Source organism: Chaetodon trifascialis, chromosome 22, assembly GCF_039877785.1.
Source record: "Chaetodon trifascialis isolate fChaTrf1 chromosome 22, fChaTrf1.hap1, whole genome shotgun sequence".
In the NCBI taxonomy this organism is placed as follows: domain Eukaryota; kingdom Metazoa; phylum Chordata; class Actinopteri; order Chaetodontiformes; family Chaetodontidae; genus Chaetodon; species Chaetodon trifascialis.
In genome coordinates, this window is record NC_092077.1 from 4,361,506 (window position 1) to 4,382,658 (window position 21,153).

Consider the following 21,153-nt stretch of genomic DNA (forward strand, 5'->3'; position numbering starts at 1 on the left):
ACCATACAGCTAAGGGGAACTTCAGAGTCGGGTATAATTTTCTGTGAGTTTGTCACTATGATGATTGTGGATATATAATAATGATAAGTGCAATTTTAAAGAAAGTTTTGATTTTGGTGCCCACCAGTGGTTATATCAAAAAATAGAAAAGAACCAAACAATCCAGGCTTGAGTCAAATCAACAGTCCAGTCAAGTGATCTCAGTTACCCATGCATGAACAACAGGGCCCTCATGATGCGGCACCACGTGTATTCAAATGTCTTGGGAGCAATTTTCAGCACATTTAATGTCTTACTCTTCCTGTCATTTGTTTGTCTGCTCTGCACCTGGTCACATCAGTTCCACTGAGATCTACAGCATGTTTTCTGTCAGTCCAGATGGAGACACCTCTGTAGCTGACCCTGGCGGTGTTAGTAGTTGTGGTCAGTCATTTTTTATTCTGTGCATGCAGGCTCTCGTTTTCTCTCTCTCTCCATGTGACTGTTGGGCAACGGGTTTAATGTAAATAAATGTTCTCACGGTCAGATGTTTCCAGAGGCGAGAATAAAAAGAATAAAGAATAAAACATTAAGGGTGAATATGATGTTTCAGTGAGTCCAACAGTAAAGACAGTGAAAACAACAGCCTGTCTAGAGTGACAGAAATGGCCCAAAATGCAATGCAGCCACACTGGGTCTGGCCTCAAGACTAGACTCCTACACACTGAAAAAAGGCAGGAAACCGCACACATAAACTACTGACCACACTGAGTCCTATGAGAACAAATATTTTCTCAACACCACACATAATTCGCACTGTAAATCACACATAAAAGACAAAGACGTACAAGGAAAAATGCAGAAATGGAGAAGACATAAACCCCTTTCAAACATGCACTCTGTTCTGGAAACAGTCAATTTTAGACGATGGCATCATGTTTCATTTTTCCATACAATCTGTCAACTTTCGGACCGAGCATGGCATAATCATTGACAGTGTAACCAGCGCAGTGCACCGGGGCCCGCAAGCTGTCAGGGGCCCAAGCAGACAAGGACCAAGAATCGTAAAGCTTAACTCCTTAACTTTTTCTGTTTCCCTATGGTAGATCTCATCAACAGAAGTAATATAATTTTTGGCACAAGCTGAATTTGGTGGCTCTCTTCCGCCCTTTGGATGAAAATAAGGAGACCCCCATTACTTTTTATAGCGAGAGCCAGGAGGTGAGTAGCTTAACTTAGCACTGGAAGCAAGGGCTAATCACTTTATAAATCACAAGTTGTCATTTTTATATTTCTGTTTGCATATTGATTCAACAAAAATATGAAATGTGTTAATTAGCAAGCTTTATGCTAACTTTTCCCCCCGCTCCCAGTTTTTATGCTAAGCAAATCCCTTGCCGGCTCTCACTTCATATGTAGCATACGGATGAATAGTGTACACTGCAGCACAGCGCAGTGACAACACACATTGACTATCTGTCAGTATGAGCGTATGATAGCTGGAGTCTCCAGTGTATGAGGCTTTTGCAGGAGCTGCAGCCTCACTCTTCCAGGTGTAGTCTGGCCCGGAAACCTCAATGAACCCAGCTGTTAGCATGAACACAGCCCTCCCTCGCCTGCAGCAGCTGGGGCATCGCTCCGCCCGGGCCTCATTCTTCTTCTGAGCTTATTGCCATGGGCAGAGCAGCAGTTGCTCCTTATGTTCAGCTTGAATTGATATCATCTTTTTAAGAATCTCTTCACGTCCACTCTACCTCCATCTCCCCTCTTCTTCTGCTTGTGCCTGATGGATCTGCTGTGTCTGACTCATCTTTCTTCATGTGGTGCTTCTCTGTCTCACTAAATAAACCAAGGACACTGTAATATTCAGGTCTGTTTCTTACATCTATTATCAGACCCCTGTGGTTCGGATCCATGGCCTCTTTATTGTGGGTTGGTGATTTTCAAAATGGGAGACTTTTCTAAGATTGCTCTTGCTGTTAAACTCTCCAGACAAACTATAGGCTGGAAGCTAGGATGCAATGTAAATGCATTAGCAGCTGTAGTTCTCAGATTCCCTCAGGCTTTATGCCCCCAGCTTCATAGCAAACTTCAGGAAAAAGACTTTTTCTAACTGCTCGTGGAAAGAAAAATCACACCCCGGAGTTTCAGCATTGAATGTATTCATTAATCTTCTCAGTGTGAAGAACAGCTTTCTCAACTGTCTGAAGGTGACCTTCTGAATTACAATATCTAGATTTCATTCCTCAATTAAATATCTACTATTTGAACAATGTGACCTCTGCTTTGATGAAATGATCGGAGGGTGAAAGTGATTGTAAAGATAATAACTGTATTATTAACCCTTTGACTCAAAGATTCGATCCCTTACTGTGTTATAATAATGCGAACCAGTCATTTATCACTGAACTGGGGACAGTATATGGGGCTGGTCTGGCTGTGGATGTGAGTACTTCTGGTGATGACCTGACATTTTTAAGCTTAATGAACTTTCACACCCAATGAGCAGGTAATGGGTTTCAGCCATGCTAGCAACATGGCTTTATGGATGCTGGTGCCTCCTGGCTTCACTGATCCCATGACCTTTCACCTAATGCCACTATGAGGTTGCCATTTTTGTTATCTAGCCATGCTATGGGCATGGCCCTACTGATGGTGATGGCACTGAAACATCTAAACATGCGCTTTGGTGCAGACAGTCACGGTCCCCTGAGGATGGATAATACTTTGGTGATCCTATGATTTTCCTCTAGAACCACTATGACGTTTGGCAGTGGTTTTGAATGAAATGTCCCAAAATCTGCCGGACGGACTGCCATGGAATGTAGTACACGCATTCAAGATCCCCTCAGAATAAATTATAATACCTTTCCATCTGGAGCTATTATCAGGTCAAAGTTCTAATGTGTCCAATGCTTTGCTTTGTGACTAAATACCTGCAAAGGCAATGACCTTCCCATAAGCCTCAGCTGTGCTTTTGTTAATTAGCAAAGGTTAATAAGCTAGCATGTTGAACATGATAAATATTACACCTGCTAACTATTAGCATGTTGCCATTGTCACTGTGAGCATAGTAGCATTTAGCTTAATACACTGCTGCTGCAAGGTTGCTAGCAAAGCTGTAGACTCTTATTTTTTCATCTATGCTGTAACTTTAATATAAAATGCTTTGTACCATTTCACTATAAACCACTTATACTTATAAAGGCTAATCACCTGATTAATGTGAAATAACTTAATATTAAGATGGCTGTGCTGGTAGTTATTCATGCATCAACTTATGACTTTTTACTAATGTTAAGTATGAATAAATCCATTAATGTAGTCATTTATAACGTCACAGATTTTAGGAGTATATCCAATTATTAAGCTGCACCAGTTTTTATATTTGCTGTATTCTCTACCCACGTTAACGTGTAAATTGTGCTTTTTACGCACAGCTCCATTCATTTGAACACAGCCTGCCGCCACATGTCGTCATCATTACTGCTCAATATCTCCCCTTCCTTGAAGGAATCTCTCGGCTAAAAACCTTCATGAATTACTCATGACCTCCCGTCAACTCAGAGCGTTTCTCCAACTTTAGATGTTTTATGCATAAGACCCTGGAGTGCAGGCAGGGAGGACCAGGGAAGACAAAGATAATTTTACTCTGTAGTTTTTTTTAGGGAATTAAGTGGCTTTGTTGCCGCCGTGCATCATCTGAGGCTTCTCCAGGCCTTCTGTGTCCGCCTGGCTGCCTGTCTGCCTGCCTCGCCCGCCGGTCTGTGATGTTTTGCGGATGACAGCTCCGCTTGTCAGCTTGCCGTCAAGCCTCAGGGATCAGATACCTCCATCTGATCCCAGCACGTTTTATTCTTCTTCACTTAGTTCATGTTGGCTTTCATTCACACTCTTTATTGCAGGGTGGAGTGTGGCGAGGTGGAGGGTGCAAGGCATGAAGTGTGTGTTGGAGTGTGTGAGACTCCCACAGGGCGTGTGAGAGGAGGTTCAGTGAGTTCACTCTGATCTCTCCGGTCTGCCCATCTGTATCCAGGCAGAAGTCTGTCCTCTCTCCTTCCTCGTGACTCCCCCCTGCAGTGTCTGCATCCCGTGGTCTCATGGTTTTTGCAGCGTCTGCTCTGGTGCCCTGGTCGGCCCCTCTCATGTGACTGGGTCTCTTCCACGCTTCGCCACCTTCCGACTGAATCGGCCCACAGTTGACCGCATTTCACCACTGCTCCGCTTCCACTCAGTCAGATTGTATATATGTGTGTGTGTGTGTGTGTGTGTGTGTGTGTGTGTGTGTGTCTGGGGAGGGGAGGAGTATAAACAGTCATCACTTGTTGACTTCCTGCCATCCATCAAAGCCTTGAGCTCCATTAAGTCCACGTTGCCGCCGTCTCCCTCCGCCTACTGAAACCATTATTGCATTGCAAACTTCTGAGATGATAGAGATCCCTTATAAAACTTTATTTTGTTTGCATATTTTATTTTCTTGCTTATCGAATAAAAGTTTGGGAAAACAGTAAGGCAGTAATGCATGATATAGTTTCTCCACCAATAAAATATCACTGAACTCAACAAATTTCCATTTTTAGGATTAAAAGGGAGGCTTTTACTGACAATGGTCTAAAGTCTGGTTCAGAAACTTTATCTTGTAAATAGCTGAAATCTGAAGACTCTCTAAATACCTACTGCTTTTCAACCAATGTGTGTCATAGAGGAGTCACAAAGAGTTAAATGAACATCTGTGGTCATGGTTCCCATCTTAAGGCTACTGGGTATGAATTCCTTTCCTTTTTAGTGAAGGGAATGTTGAGTCAGGCAGCGAGCGGTCAGGCAGCTATGACTCAGGGGTCCTGGGACATTGGGAACGAGCAGATGTGGAAGTGGGGAGATGACGTCATGGACAGGAGCTCACAGGCTTAAAGGGTCAGATCACCTAAATAACAGAAAGATATTTTTTCATTTACCCCTGGTGGTGTCTAGGCATGCAGATAGGTCTGCCTACATTTGTCCAGGTTTGGAGATATCGGTCTCTGAGATATCAGCGTCTGAGATTTCTGTCTCAGCCTCCAGCCGAGGGGAATGGAATTTGGTTTGTGACAAAAAAAAAGTTCTTTCCACAGACCTTGCGATGAAAAGTTTGTCTGTAATGTTGTGTACAAATGTCAGACACAGGTAGCTTGAGCCTGGAAAAATAAAATCATCACTACCTGCATTGTTAGACACAAGGGGGAAATAGAGAATAGAATAGCTTGTGGTAATTTGGGTGAGCTAAACCTTTAGTGCTTAATATTTTGACCGACTTTTCCTGGTACACCAAAAACACATTGTACGCTGCTGTTGAATGTTTGCCCCCACTTTGTTCAGTTTGAGTTATTCACTCAAAAATCTCTCGAAACAGGATCCTCTGACATTCTCAAATGACAAATCCAGATTGGAGAAGCTGAGAATTGCTAAAAATGGTGTCATGCTAATTTAGGTTGTCTTCAATCATAAAACATGCTCACAGCAATAAGATTTAGAAGCAGCAGCAAGTGCTTTACAACCTTCTTTGACCTGTTTTTGTTTGTTGTTTGTTTGTTGTGTTCTGACCTAGTGTTCAGAATAACTTGATGCCAGGCTGATAAGCAGTGTTTCACTGTCCTCCCTCATATCTGAGCACAGATCACTGATGGGGAGCGTGAAAGGGCTGGAAGCCTTTGGTCAGCATGGAAGCCATGCCACGGCCTTCTTTGGTGAGTGTGAGTAAGTTCAGTTTCCTGAGGAGGGTGTGGGTACAGTCAAATGCTCCAGAGAAGTTAGTAAGTCAACCTTGAGTGTGGAGTATTTTAGTGCAGACACAGTGCACATTTCCAAGGTCAAGAATCAATCAAAACTTGTTCTGGAGCTGTGATGAGCGTGAGCTTGACCCTCCCTACGCACTCACCACTGCTCAACACTCGCTCGTCGAGTTGACTTTTGAGTCTTTGGGGGCAGAAACAGAATAGACAGAGGCTGATGTCTCCTCTCCTTTGATTGGGGGATGAGCGTTGAGCTCGTGGGACCACATTTGTGTATGCGTGGCAGAAACCCTCCCTCACGAGGATTCTTCTCCCATTGATCCCTCACGAGGAGGGTTTTTCGCTCACAGATGCTGTTCTGTGCGCTCGTATCACATGCATGCTCTTGGTTTTAATGTGTTTTATGCATGTTTTGAGACTAATTAAAAGCCACTTATGTGACTCAACATTTCAGTTGCAATGTTGCCATTTGACGTTTCAAAGAAAGGCGATAGTTTCAACTTTCTTTTCTATATTGACGCAATCCTGTGACACGCTTAACCTCAATTCCGCTTTGGATGACCTTTAAGAAGTCATGAAGAGGGATGAACAGGCCAAGAAAGAAACGCAGACACTGTAGTCATTCTCACGCACCCCTTGGGTTATCATCGCCCCCCAGAATTGAAGCCATGCTTGTCTGAGATCTCCTACTGCATCCACACTCTCACAGCATAATCATTTTATTAAATACCAAGTAATTAGTGTATTTCCTCTCGTCAGGCATTAATTATTGAGATAATTAATGGAAGAAGCCTTGAAGCTGCAAATGTATTATTTACTTCGCAGGAACAACATTTGTCCCAAAGATTCTAACATAATAATGACTGTATTCATTAAACATGTTTTTCAGGATCCATAAATTATCTCATCAGCCATGCAGAATCACCCGACACATTATTTTAGAGACTGCATTGCATCCTGGACTATTGAGCCTTGATCCTATGACTAAAAGAGTGGATGTATGATTAAAAATAAAACACAGCACACTGGGCTCAGGTTTCATGTGCATTATCTATGTATACATACCGTCACATATTTCCAGTACGTGTTAGTGCAGTGTATCCACACAGGATTCATGCATAAACATGAATGCAGAAACAGAATCCCTCATGTGAAATGAATGAAAGCCCATGGCAGGACGATGCAGAGCCTGTCTGAGTGAAACTTTCAATGCCTGCTCAGAGACTGGATGTGAGTCTTCATCTTCATCTTCACTCTTCCTCTTCCTGACCTGCTGCATCTGCCGCTGCGCGTTGTTCTCCAGTGACGGCTCTGATGTGTTAAAAGAGGCCCGAAAGCCCGGCTCACCATTCTTGTGTTATGATGTAGATGTTTCAGAAGCTGTCAGGAGCTATCTTTGTCTCAGCTGCTCTGGCATTCTTCTGTCTCTCCTCTTCTATTGTCACACACACACACACACACACACACACACACACACACACACACACACACACACACACACACACACACACACACACACACACACACACACACACACACACTCTCTCTCTCTCGCAGTTGGAATCAGTTCATTTGCCAACTACTGTACAATAAATATGCTGGAAATTCTCTTGGTGATGGTGTTGCAGGAAGATATTGGCAGCTAACATGGTGGAAAGTGAAAAAGCGTGCTTGTACACATTCTGTGTGTGGACTGACTGTAGGATGTTCAGTAGACTGCATGCTGTCAGCGTGTGCATGCAGGCAGAAATGCATGTAGCCAGTCCATAAGTGCTGCACTGCAAAGCAGCAATTCAAGAATGTAATTTCTTATCTTTCTTATTCAATATAAATAATCTTGAAGGATCATTATTAAACTTCTTTCAAGGTTACTGATCATAATTTTACTTAGTTAGATATTCAATTAATTTTAAGCTAGCTGAACAAGTCTAAAAAGTGGATGGTCTGCATAGCTACCGCAGTGATAAGTGATAGGAGAATACTGATTTTTTATTTGTTGAATTGGTTAAAGGCAGTATTTTCTGCAAAAGCCATATATTTAAGTAAGCAGAATAATCCTAATCCTAATGTTTCCAGGGATACTGATGCCCGCAAGAGGCAGAGGGGCAAGATAGATAACTCCTGATGCAAAGACAGGCCCGTTTTCATTAAATTTGTAAGAATTTAAGAATGTTGTAAAGAGTCAATGCAGAAGTACAAAAAAATGACTTGAAGTGAAGAATGAGACATATTTATCAAGTAACTGAATGCTGGTGACAGCAAGCGTTGGAGTAATTGTTAGGGAGTCATGTGATCACATGATTAATCACACGTATTTTCAATGAGGAATAGTCTGATTCTGTCTGCCTGATTGTTTGCATTTATTTCAAAATTATACTTTCTTTACATTTTCTTAGTGATATGTTCATATGCCCAAAACATTCAATTAGCATAGCATTAATTGTGTATCTCCAGTAGGAACTTACCAAATGGAATTAAGACTAAACTAATTTATATGATTTCTATAATAATGATATAGTCAAGTCTGAATTTCGTAGCAGGCGCTAATAGAATGCTGCCTCATGGTGAGTTTACATGTATGATCAAAGCTATAGTGTATTGTACAGTAATTCCCCCCCAAAAAATGCCTCAGAAGGAGTGTGCTGGCCTCTTCAAAGACAGTTTTTAAAACCTTTCCTTTGACAGTTTTTAGGATCGGATGGTGTTTGTAGGCTGGATTATTTCTGCTTTTCTCACTGACATTTTTAGCTGTTGCTGTTTGTTGATATGATGATACCATAACCTGCATGAGATGGTCTATTTTTTTTTTTTTTAAATAGTGCAACATTTTGCAACAAAAATATCCTTTTGTTACCCGTGAAGCAGTTTCCAAAGCTCTCCCAATGTGAAGTCTATCCTATTGTCCCACTGTTTGGCACTTCTTGCCACATAGCTGTCAGTCAAAGCTTGTGGGATTATAATGATACACTCTGATGATAAAGCTGAGTAGAGCAGAAACGTAGTTAAGAGGAATATCTGATCTCCTCTCTCCTCCTGACTCTGTCTCTGAGCCTGAGGTGACGACTGTTGCAACTGTAATTGCTTGTGTATTATCGTCATGTCAGTAATCATCATTAAGAGGATTAGACTGAGCACTCTAAGCGGGAAGAGACGCACGCAGCCAATCATCACTGGACTTGATTGGTTTTACATACATACAAACACTCACACATAAAATTTGATCACTTCTCCAAGTTGGTATTGAGCTTTGTTTAATGAAGTTGTGCCAACATTGCTAATCACCTGTATCTCTACTTCTCAGCTCTGCTTGCATTGTTCATTTAAATCCCAATTAGGCTGCAGCACTTAGATTTATGTAGGATGATAACAGCCCTAAACACACTTACACACACACACAGCCATAAAGTGGTGTACTGTACATCAGTGTTTAAACTCAATCAGCCCTGCATGTGTGTATGTGTGGTGGCTGATGTGCGGGCGGCCCAGCGTGAAGTGGATCTCCGCCCTCTCCCACTGTGAAGGTAAGATTAGTGACAAATTAATCCTCCTCCAGCGGCCTCTAATCGTTTGCTGAGCGATGGCGGCAGATGTTGTGCGTGATTGCAGGCCTGTACTGGGCATGTGCAGGAGCGGACCTGCTGTTTATAGGGCGCCTTGTGTGCAATCAAACGCTGAGAAAATACAGTGCGGTGCAACATTTACCGACTGCAGTGCTGGTTTTGCATTAGGTAACGTTAAGGCTTGACTGCTGGGCTGAATTGACATCTGACGCTCTTATCAACAAACAGACATTATCAGGGTTACCAAAATTGTTATTTACTGTGCTGTGGGGTGTTTTGAGCGCTGTTTGTCCAACCTTACGATGTCAAATATATGTCATTCTCTAATATTCTTCACTGCTCATGATCTACCGCGTCGGTCTCCAGTGCTGTTACTTAACAGAGGCGGCATTGGATGGTGTTCTCGTTTTGTCCTTTCAAAGCCATCAAAGACGCTTGGTCGGATGTTTTAAGTGGATTATGAAATCCATCTGTTTCCAAACTTCTTGGGAACACTGCAGCTTCATTTAGAGGAGCCGTGCTTCGGGAAGCAGTGTGGGCGCATTAAGTTTTACTGGGGAGCCCTTTAAGTGTTCCCTCTGGTTCTAAGTGGATGACGGAGAGGTCTGATCATTCTTTTGAGCTGGAAGCGCCCCAGCTTCTCTCCACCTTCTTTTAAAAGGACTAATAAACTTGAAATCGAAGCATTTCGGAGCGTTTTCAGCAGCAGGTGACGGTGACAGGGAGGAGGAGGAGAGGAGGTGGTGGGCTGTCAGCAGAACAGTATCCCTGCTCAGTCTGATGAAAGTAGAGCATGAAAGCTGAGCTGTGTGTGCGTGTGCTGTGGTGCGGTGGATGTGTGGATGTTTGCGGAGCCCGTGGAGCGTCTCTTACCGTCAGGGTACATGCAGACTGGGATGCTGGTGTTTAGCCTGGCGGGGTCAGCGCTCAGAGAATTAACGCGAGGGGCGATGAGGGGGAGGATGGTAAATGGAGCTCTGTAAAGTTATGTGTCAGCAGCCGTGTTTCTGTCGAGGTGTTTCTATGCAAATTTTGAAATATCACATTCAAAGAGCTTAATGGAAAGTGTGAATGCGCTAAATGGACGACGGAAAGACCTTTGCAGAACAAGTTCTGATGTAGCAAACAGGAGATGCATGACTGATCAGCTGTTTCTGCTACAAAACCCAAAAGAGAAGACTGCTGTTTCCGCTGTCTTCCCAGATATTCCCGTTACTCACAGAAACATGGCCGAAAGTATCAAATATAGATACTTGAAAACATGGCCAGTTCTAGCTGACATCAAAAGAACACTTAGAACTTGCCCAAATGAAAAAAATCCTGCAGATCTCTCTCTATTTTTTTCACAGGTGGCTAAGGCGACTTGTGTCCGGTTGTCAACATTGTTCTTCTTCTGGTCTGTTTATTACAGCCATGCTTAACATAGTTTATACCGCCAACTTGTAATGAAACCAAGCTTTGGATAGCCTTTACTTGAAATTCACTTGACATGATGTGTTTCATTTAATTTGTCCTCAAAAATCTTGCACATGATCAAGATTAGTCTACTGACAAGAACCAACAATAAATAGAACGTGTCTGAAAGTAAGAGATATTATACTATACAGCTACAACACCAACATCAGTCCAATATAAATTTGGCACCGTTAGTGCAGTTCCACTACTGACCACTAGATGTTAGAAAATGTAGAGGTTACAGTTCTGCGCATCAAATGTACTTTTCCATTGTTTGGGATGAACTGATTTTGAAAGCTGTAGTCTGTGAATACCCATCAGGTGTGTTTGTCCGATATGTTTTTGGCCTCATTAATCCTCAGACTGTCAACGTCTGTCAATGGGAAAAGCCATTTTGAAAAGAAAGTGCACTTTCCACAAAATTTTTCAGGTTCAGTCGTTTTGATTTGCAGCTCCGGTAACTTCCTCTGGAGGTGAAAGGTCAAATTTCAGCACTCATGTTTCTCCTCCAGAGACACACGGTCCTGCATTATTGAAAGTGCTCTGCTGGCTGTGGTATCAGAAAGGTCAGTTTTCACAAGAATGAGCCGAGGAGTAAGTTTCAAAGCTGACAGTCTGAGTCCACAACACTGGCCTCATATATATTGTAATACTTGAGCCTATTAGCACATCATCATGAGTGTGTTTATGTGTGTACTTTGCACACAGTCAGTACCTGTCAGCACTGAGGAAATGAGAAGGTTCTGCTTTCCCATGACCTTACCTGATTCCAGCTCGGAGGAATCCAGCCAGCTGGTGCAGGTGAGAGGATGGTGAAGGGTAGCGGTTTCCATGGTTACAGCTCAATTCCCACCAACCAATGAGCCAGGTGTTGGCGGGGGAATATGGGTGACCTTATGTTCCCGTTGACTGGGTGGGTGTACACTGGTTACACACAGAGCTTTGTAAGCTGGTTTTCAGCTTCATCATACAGGTTCCAGAGCCTTCAGTGTGTGTGTGTGTGTGTGTGTGTGTGTGTGTGTGTGTGTGTGTGTGTGTGTGTGTGTGTGTGTGTGTGTGTGTGTGTGTGGGATGGAACAGTCAGAAGGCAGCAGACAGACCAGAGACAGGATTACTGACAGATTAAACAGTTCAGCCCTGTGTCGGCTTGCTGTCTGTGGGTATGATGTGTGTTTGTGTGTGTACCTGGAGGCATCAGAGCAGACCAGAGCACAGCGACCATGCCTGTGTGGAAAAATTTATATTACTCTTGTAATGTGTATGTGTGTGTGTGTGTGTGTGTGTGTGTGTGTGTGTGTGTGTGTGTGTGTGTGTGTGTGTGTGGAGAGGGGTTATGCACCATGTGAGGACAAAGGGATTTTGGAAATATGAGCTTTTCTCATCAGCATAAACCCAGACAGGCATTGGTTTCACTTTCAGTCCAATTGAAATGGTCAAATGTTTTGAACTTTGACCTTCACAGGCAGGTGATTGAGATGGTTGCTTTGAATCTGGGCTGAATGACACACTAACCCTCCAGAGTAGGTTGAACGAACGGCTGAAAGTAGTCTGAGAGGTGAGATTCATGAATTGAATTCCTGGTGAAATTGTATGCTTCCAGCACTCCTTCACAATAAAAGCATTTCAGTGACGCACAGTCTGCAAGGCAAGAAGCAAGGAGGCATCGCTAAAGGGCATTTAATGTGGAGCACCTGCAGCAATGTGACATTATCTCAGAAATGCTTCATAATGTGTTGTCTCAATAAACATGGAAATCTGTCTTTCCAGCACTTTCTGTCACGTTCTTAAATGAATGTTACTGTTTTCTGGTTTTAAAGCTGCCGAGAAGTTGATTTATTATTTGGCTTTATTGGACAGCAAACACAATACTCTTCAGTCATGTCATTGTGAGTACAAGCATAGCACGCAGTTAAAATGTACCAAATCTTTATTGAAATATATCTCATACTGCCATTGTAGCATTCAGCATATTGATGAGTTCTATCCATATCATATCAGCCCAGGCTGATGACAGCATGAAGAGCTACAGTATATAAGTCTATTGTTGGTATATCCGTGAGAAATGACTGCACTCCATTACAACAACTCAATGTAAATGCACTGTTTCCAGTGTGTAGCAGCACAGCTGGAGTTGGAATTTTCATGATTTCTGTGGCACTTTTAAACAGATTTGATAGGTTTTAATGAACAGCTTTATTAATAGATCATAAATAATTTGTCAGTGCTTTGCAGGTCACTTATAAGCCATAAATGAGATCAAGTAATGGTGTTCATCCTCCTCCAGCATGACACTTTGTTGCTATTCCCCATCTCTCTCTCCCCCTTCATTTCCTGTTGTTCCCCTGCTGTCAGTTTGCCTTATTAAAAATGGCTCAATTATTTCTTTAACTACATAGCATAATGTTTGATTGATACATTGTTAACATGTGCCACCACCACAGCTGTAAAAAACAACAGTAGCGTAGCTGTGTAGTTCAGCCTCCACCGTGTGGGTGTGAAAGTGCTGTGGAGTAATGAAACCTCAGCGTAACTCGCTTCGATTGTAAATCAACAAACTTATAATCCTCGATTCTTTGCGTTGTAATCAGATGAAAAAATACAATGGTGAACCACAAGAAACTTTAAAAGTGGTCTATTAAACTGAGATTTGTAATTTAAATTTTCATTCAGTGTTATTTCAGTGACCCCATTATCAGCTTGTGGCCAGTCCTTCATGATCTCCTCTCTGAGACATTGCATAGTGGTTAAACATAAAAGAATTTACATGCATTATATTGTTGTTGTAGTTTTACAGGTGAGAGGCACCACAATAAAGGTGGCTACAACCTGGTTCAGTCTATTGCAAAGCCTCCATTTCCATGCACTGAAACTAACTTGGCCATCGCTTATGGGAAGGACAAATGACTGGAAGTATAGGATCTGCTGGTGTACACACTCAGCATGGACAAACTTCCACCCTGATTTATTTTGGCATCCGTCGTCATTAGCAGCAGGCTCACTAGTGCTGGTGCATAAATATTACCACAGCTCTGTGACCCATCATTGCCGTGCGGCGCAATCTCACACACGCTCACACCAGGACTGAATCTCCATTACCTTGAGCTCCACCTCAAGCCCGTGTCCACAGCAATCAGTAATCACCACTGCTCTGCTGATTCAGCCTGCTGGGAGTGGAAGCGTGTGCGCACGGGCGCTGTGTTTGTGCTTTTCTCTGTGAGCGGGCCCAAGAAGCAAATATTCCATGATTTCATTATTGCACCAACAGCTCTCGTCTTCCGAGAAAGCAGAAATTGCCTGTTTATATCATCCACAGTGGGACACAGTGTTGAACTGCATTGTTAAGGACCAGCTGTGGCAATAAAGTTATTCATCACACTGTGTGTGTGTGTGTGTGTGTGTGTGTGTGTGTGCGTGTGTGTGTGCATGATTAATCATGCACGTACAGGCGTCTGTGTGCGTGTGTGTAAAGGCATCCCTCGCCTCTCTCTATCCTCCCCTCTGTGTTTGAAGGTCATGGCTGTCTGTTGGGGCTCGTTACACTAACAAGCCCTCAGCTCGCTCCCCAGGGCTCCGTCAATGGATCTGATTTGGGCCAATAGAGGGATTACAGTTCACATATACAGGGAAACTGGGTGTATCTGTGGTAAGCACAACCTCAGTACGCTCCATTCTTCAATTTTTAACCAGGGTTTTAAAAAATCAGCAGCCTGCTGTGAAATGTGAATCCTCTTCGTTGCTTTGATGTTCCTCTGACATGAGAGGAGAGATGAGAGGAAGAGCAGACGAGCCCTTATTGATGTTTGAAGGAAAATTTGGCCACTGCAGCAGCAAAGAAAACAGAATAGAAAAGATGAACATACTGACAGTCACAGACAACATCATCATTACGCTGATCCTGAGTGCATTCTGGCTAGAAAGCAGAGACAGATTTACATGTTTGTAGTCAACAGATTTGTAAATTTACAGTTCAGCGCATGAGCAGGTGTGGAGAGGAGCAACTGTGGATTCTGACATTATCAGCTTTACACAGCAGATGTGCAAATTTGCATCCTGTACTGCTCCCCCTGCACATTGTAAAGAGAGATAAACATATATACAGAACTATGTCCGCGAGTGAAAATGTGTATAATCAGCTACAGATTATGAGTCAATGGGCTCCTGCGGGCACTGATAGAGTAAAATGCCCCCACACCTACACATGAGCAAGACACCCAGACTGAAAGATACACAAAATGGTTTTGCATCTCTTTATTCTTGTTTTGAGTTTCTTTCAGTGACATTTTGCAGATGAAGCCTAAGAAATGCCTCTGATCTCACTGGCATTCGTATTACAAGCCTTGGAGCACAACCTTAGCCAACCTAACCCTGTGCTTCACTTCATATGTCTTGATATGGCTGATAATCAGATTTTTTTTTTTAGCTGCTTTTAACAAACATCACTTCCAATAAGCCTTAGACCGTCATGTGTTGAACATTGGCTTGACAGAATGAGATGATCTGAGGTGCAGGCAGAGGACTGAATGATGTTAAAGGTTTTGATTATGGATAAAAAGTGGCTTAAGTAGGTGAATATCATGAATATGGAAGAAACCAAGTTGTGATGAAGTTGTTGCTGGTAAATTATTAAATCATGGGAGGGTTTCTTTTTTTTACTATCTGCAATAAGTTACTTTTCTAAAATCTAACAGGCTTCAACTTGTCATAGTGAGTGTTATAGTAGATGCTCATAGGGAATAAATATAAACTCTAGAAACACATTCTATTATCTCTTTAAATATTAATGAAAGAAATGCTCAGTAAGAGATTGCATTCTGTTACAGAAGCTAATGGATGATGTCTGGACTTCAGCTCTCAATGATTAGTAAAATTACATAGTCCTGCCAAATTATTACAAAATTATGGGTCCGTAAAATAGAGCATTACTGTTTTATTACCCATCATGAAGGTCTAAATGTTGGTTCAAAGCCTCTTCTATGCTGCCAAAAATACATATCTGAGAGTGAGACACTAAAGCTTGGTGGAAAAAACACTGAAATTAAGGTGAAAAATGTTTAAAACTGTATAAAGTACACTCCCACAGCTAAAACCCAACTTCCCAGAGAAAATGCGAAGCACATGGCATCAGATTAAGAAACTGAAAACAAAAAGGATCAAAATGATCATTCAAACTTTTTGTCTTTCTCGCCCAACAGTCCAGAATCCGGACATGCATTATATACTTAGATTAAAGAGAGAAAAGTAGCAAATCCTTACACTTGAGAAGCTGGAGCCACCAGAGGATTTGCAGTTTGACAGTTTATTTAATTATCAAATAGTCATTTCTGTACATCTGTTAATCAAGTGATGGAGTAATTGGTTCTGAACTGGTCAAAAGAATCCACTCACTAACTGAAATAAGTATAACAGTGCATCAATTTGTTGTTCACATTGTTGTAAAATCTGAATTACTTGTGATGTGAATGGCAAACATGTAGACTGGTAAGGTCTACAGATGGAGATGTACTGCTTAGAAGTGTATCCAGTGTGAATATGCATCATTTGTTTTTCTCATCATCAGCTGCCCTGATGACAGCAACACATGTTCATCCATGAACATGAGGCAGATGACGTGTGGAATAAACTGCCATTAAATCCTTGGCTTTCTCGTTAGCGCTTCATTTTCTTTCCCGTCGATCCTTTGCCGTCCTTCAGCACTTTTCCATCCAGAGTAATTGGAGAGAGTGTGTTGGTGGGGGCGGAGCGTTGCGCTGGCTGCTCCCACTGAACTGCTGCCAGCAGCTACTGCTCTGTATCGAGTTGTGTAAAGAGCTGAGATCCAGCCAAACAAACGCTGAACTGTGGCTTCGCCCTTGGCATATAGTCACTGCTCTCATTATTTATCCCTGTAGCTTTCTGCCTCCTTCTCACTGCAGTTGGCCATTTAAAGCAATGGCTCCCAAAGTGGCGTCCTTGAGGAGAGGTCCAGGGAGACCACAGCAAAACAAAGAGTAGTTAGATTTCACTCTTGCATGAATCACAGGACCATAACCCTTCTGATCATCAGTCTTTTCTCTCCACAATTAGTGAGCGACGACAAAAATGTTGCAGAAAACACAGCAAACAGTGCGTCTACATGAGGGTTCTTCTTCAGCTTGAAGATACTGAAATTGACTAAGAAGAAAGGGACAGATGAAAACCAATGTGCAACATGGTGGGACACCTATGCTGTCTTTGTCCATTCATCACCCATGCATGTCCAACAACTTCTCAACAGCTTTGATTTCCTTTAATGATGAATGAATGATGAAAGTCCAGTGAAAGTCAGAATTCTTGAGCGTGAGGTTCCTGAGTGAGTAAGGTCTGAAAGGATGTATCTGAACGCTGTTTCGATGGGGTTGGTGTGACATACCCTTAGGTCTTAGCGGTGTCTACTCTGTTTTGCAGTCATGCGGAGGAATCCCTTCGTGGTGGATGGCTGCTGTAGGAAAGGGTCCCGCAACGCCCTGCAGGAGCTCTACAACCCCACACAGGTATGAGGCTAACTTCTTTCTCTTCGTTTACCTCTATCTATCTCTCTTGCCCCTTATCTGTTCCTACTTGTAGCCTCCTTCTCACCCAGCAGGCAGATGTTTGACCCAACAAGGCCCTCTGAGGTGCTAACCCTAGCTGGCTTTAGTTTATCATTTTTTGTGCATGTCTTTGTGTTTGCAAGTCTGTTTTTAGATTTCCAAGTTTTTTTATCATCCCTATTCCCAAAATTGGATTGTTGCTGAGGCTCTAGTGACTGTGACGAGTGCGTCAGTGCCTGAATGTCAACCTGGAAGTGACAGCTATCTTCCACACTGACTGCCCCATGAAAACTCCAGGGGACAGCATTAGCATAATGACCGTCCATCTTCCGTCCGGCCGTCAGGGAACTTTACAGGCCCGAGGCGACAAAGCCATCTTCAGTCAGCTCAGGAATGAGAAGAGACAACAGGGGTTGAAAAAGGACGAGGTTTTGCTAAGTCTAACGATTTACCTCTCTCAAGGACAGAGCAGAGAAAACAGTCTACTAAAATAAAGTGTTTAGCATCAGCAGGTAGTATTCTTCACTTGTCTCCATGAATAGCAGGACTATTATTACTCTGTCAGTGTCTGTTCCAGCCAGTGAAGCCTCACTTCATTTAGCATTTCACAATTTAGATATAAAGAGCTAAAAGAGATGGCAGCTGTCTGAGAATATGACACCTGCTATAACTACATGATTGCCGACATGAAATTAAAGCATATTATGGGTTGCGGTTTTAATGGCTTTTCTGCTTTATCGGGCAGTTTACAGTAAGGGGAGACAGAGGGAGGATGGCAGAATGAGATGGAGATGGTGACAAAGGTCTTAGCTTGCTGAGCTAGCATGACACCCAGTGTTAATGGTTAGCCTGCTATTAAAGCTTCACAGGGCAAGACTTAAAAGTAAAAAGTCATCCATATTCACGCTTTAACAAGTCAAAATGTGAGGAAAAGTGTCATCACCATTAGAGATTCATTGTATTTGACCAAACTCTTAAAAAGGTGTAAATATTTTAAAGAACTGCTTTGGTGGTTTCACACAATGAAGCCTTTTAACAACAAATGCCATGTGTTTTATCCACCAAATCCTCCAAATCACATGAAACATTTTAGGATTATTTCCTACCTTGCAGACAGTCATTAGTTTTAAAGAAGAAGAGAGCTTGTTGGCAGCCAAATTAGTTTCGATGTGGCTGCCAAAAAGTAAGCTTTATTGTAAGGAAATCAAATTTGGAAGACAAAGAGCAAATGTTGTGAAAAGGATAATGCTTCCTGAGTCACTGCTAACCTCAAAGCCCCTGCGTAAGTGCAGTACAGCTTTCTTTCAAGTTTTTCCGATGGCATAAGCTTTTTGCTTTCTAGAAAAATGAGATGATCCCAGTGACAATTGGTGCAGTCTGAGTGTGGTTTAGCCTATTGATTCTCAGTGCAGGGAGGTGGAGGCGCAGTATTGGCATGCATTGCTAATAGCCGCACTTACAGCTGTGGACACACCAAAGAACAAAAACAATCCAAAATTTGCATGAAAAAACAAACAGTAAGCACGCCTGTAATATATCTAATAATAAACTGTGTGTGAGCATCGTTAAAGAAGTAATTCAGCCTGTAATCTCTTTGCAATGGACTTTTTGACTCAACCACTCGCCTGCATTTTCCCTCACAAAGTTTGACTGTATGGTCTTTAGTCTTTATCTTTAGCCTGAGATGCACCCTGGTGCCACAGTGCTCCAGAGCTATCACAGCCAACAGAGCTACAAAAAGGTCAAACCATGAGCTTTCAAGCTTTTGAGCAAGGAAATACAGCCTAACTAGTAATAAACTGTAAAAATTTGGCGGAGACCTCCAAGTGTCCTTGAATGCATCAATGAAGAGAGTCTTCAAGACAGTGCCTGCTTGCAATGATAATGTAATTCTGACAAAAAAGCAAGGCGACTTAATGTTCATTGTGATGGATTACCAATCTCAAGCAAGTGAACTGAAACCAATGGGTGCCTTGAAGGTAGGAAATCAATTCCACAACTTAATGCACTGAAAAGGGTTGGCAAGGATGAAAAGTGTACACAATGTGCAGTTTATAGGCTACATCATGCAAAACCACGTCTTCCCTAAATGGACATTTTGGAGCATTGTTGAGGGAAGCCAGTGTATATATTTTTGCTGAGGCTGAAAAACAGTAATTTCATCAGGGGTGTGTGTTGTGTTTGAGGACAGCCTATCAGCAGTGTGGTGCTGTGGCTGAAGGGAAAAGCAAGACAGGAGGACACAGCTGGAGGTGATGCTATCACAGTGAAGGATTGGACAGTCTCTGCTCCTCTTCTCTTCTCCCTTCATTGTACTCCTCACTATCTATCACACTGCCTGCTGCCTCTTTCTTCTGCAACTAACCCTGGCCTCCTCACACCCCCACCTGTCCTTTAATCCCTCCGCTCTGCCTCTTCTGTCTTTCGCTGCCTCAAATTCACTTTTCCCCCTTTCTCAGTTCTCTCTATTCACCTCTATTGGCCATTTATCATCATGCACCTCTTAAATGTATACAGGGGGCTTTAAGTGGTTTTCTGGACAGCTAAGAATAGATCTGGCACACGTGGACTCACCGTAGGTTACTTTTCCCGTGGCGGATTTTTCCACACGTTCTCACTCATGTGAAGACCCATTGATATATTTCTGTGTGCACAGGCGGGTGTTACTGCAGCTAGAGTAAACTTTAGTTGGGTGCTTGGGGTCAGTGGTCAAGACAGAGCTGTTGCTGTGTGTGTGTGTGTGTCTGTTTGTGTTCGTGTGTTCCCGTAGCTCTGTCCTTGTCAGAAGCAGTCAGAATTACAGGCCTTCAGAATCAGGACATTTTGACCTATTTTGGCAAGGACATTAAAGGGGTACACAGGATATTTGGGCTAATGGGCTGTTGGTTGACACACTTTCGACATGGTGACATCATGAAATAGATAAGCAACATGTTGAAACAACAACACATGCTTTTGGTGTTGATCAACTTCCCAAAGCCTTGACATCATAGGTTGCCATTTTTGTACAGAAACTGCCAACCTGTGCTCTAGCCAAAGACCTGATAGATAAACTGTTGTTTTTTCAGCTTTTGCCAGAAAATGTGTTTATTATGATTTGACCTTTGCTGCATCAGGACATACAACACACAAATAATTATCATAAAGAGCTGCAACTAGAGGAAATGATTTCATTCTCTTTGACTTCATTTACACCTCTAATTGTACAACCTGTGTCTGGATAACTTAAATGATCATATATCATCTCTCCCATCATATAGTATGCACCATCGAGTAAAGCTGGAACTGTGTAATGGAAATGCGCCATAAACGTACCAACATGTTGACTCACACTGGCTGGGTCCCCATGATAATTGGATGGAACTCCCAACTCCCTCCCTTTTAGCATCATTTTTCAACATGCTGAGGCTCCATGGTAGCAATAATGATATGCAATGTCCAGTTCTAAGTTCAAAGTAAAACTTACTCGGAACAGTAATAACAACATCATGGAATAGCCACACTTGCCAGGGCTTTAAGGTACAGCAGGCATGGAGCCAATGTCTTTGTGCTCCTCTGTGCTATTTTTACTTACAGTATGTTTGCACTACATTACAGTAAACCTGGACTCTGTGTCCTTGGGGCTTACACTGGTTTCATTAATCAGAATTAAAATCAGAATGAGTTGATTTGCCAAATGAAATAAAGCCTCAGAGGGAATGAATTGATGTGGCCACACACATGGTTAGATACCGTCTAAATACAGGGAAGGAAACTAGTTTCCTTTCACAGTAATAATCGTTGTTCCCCATGGAAATGTTTTTTTCTTCCTACCAGTAATCACAGACTGGCTCACAGAGGCAT

The 21,153-nt window shown here is 42.5% G+C and overlaps 1 protein-coding gene across 2 annotated transcripts in view; it reads left to right on the forward strand.

The window, feature by feature from the left end:
* Positions 1-21,153, forward strand: part of chst11 (carbohydrate (chondroitin 4) sulfotransferase 11) — an 86,339-nt gene that overhangs the window by 42,939 nt on the left and 22,247 nt on the right. For both annotated transcript variants that reach the window (XM_070991945.1, XM_070991946.1), the window contains exon 2: positions 17,186-17,271. In XM_070991945.1, coding sequence (XP_070848046.1) covers positions 17,186-17,271 — 86 coding nt within the window. The remainder of the gene's footprint in view (positions 1-17,185; positions 17,272-21,153) is intronic.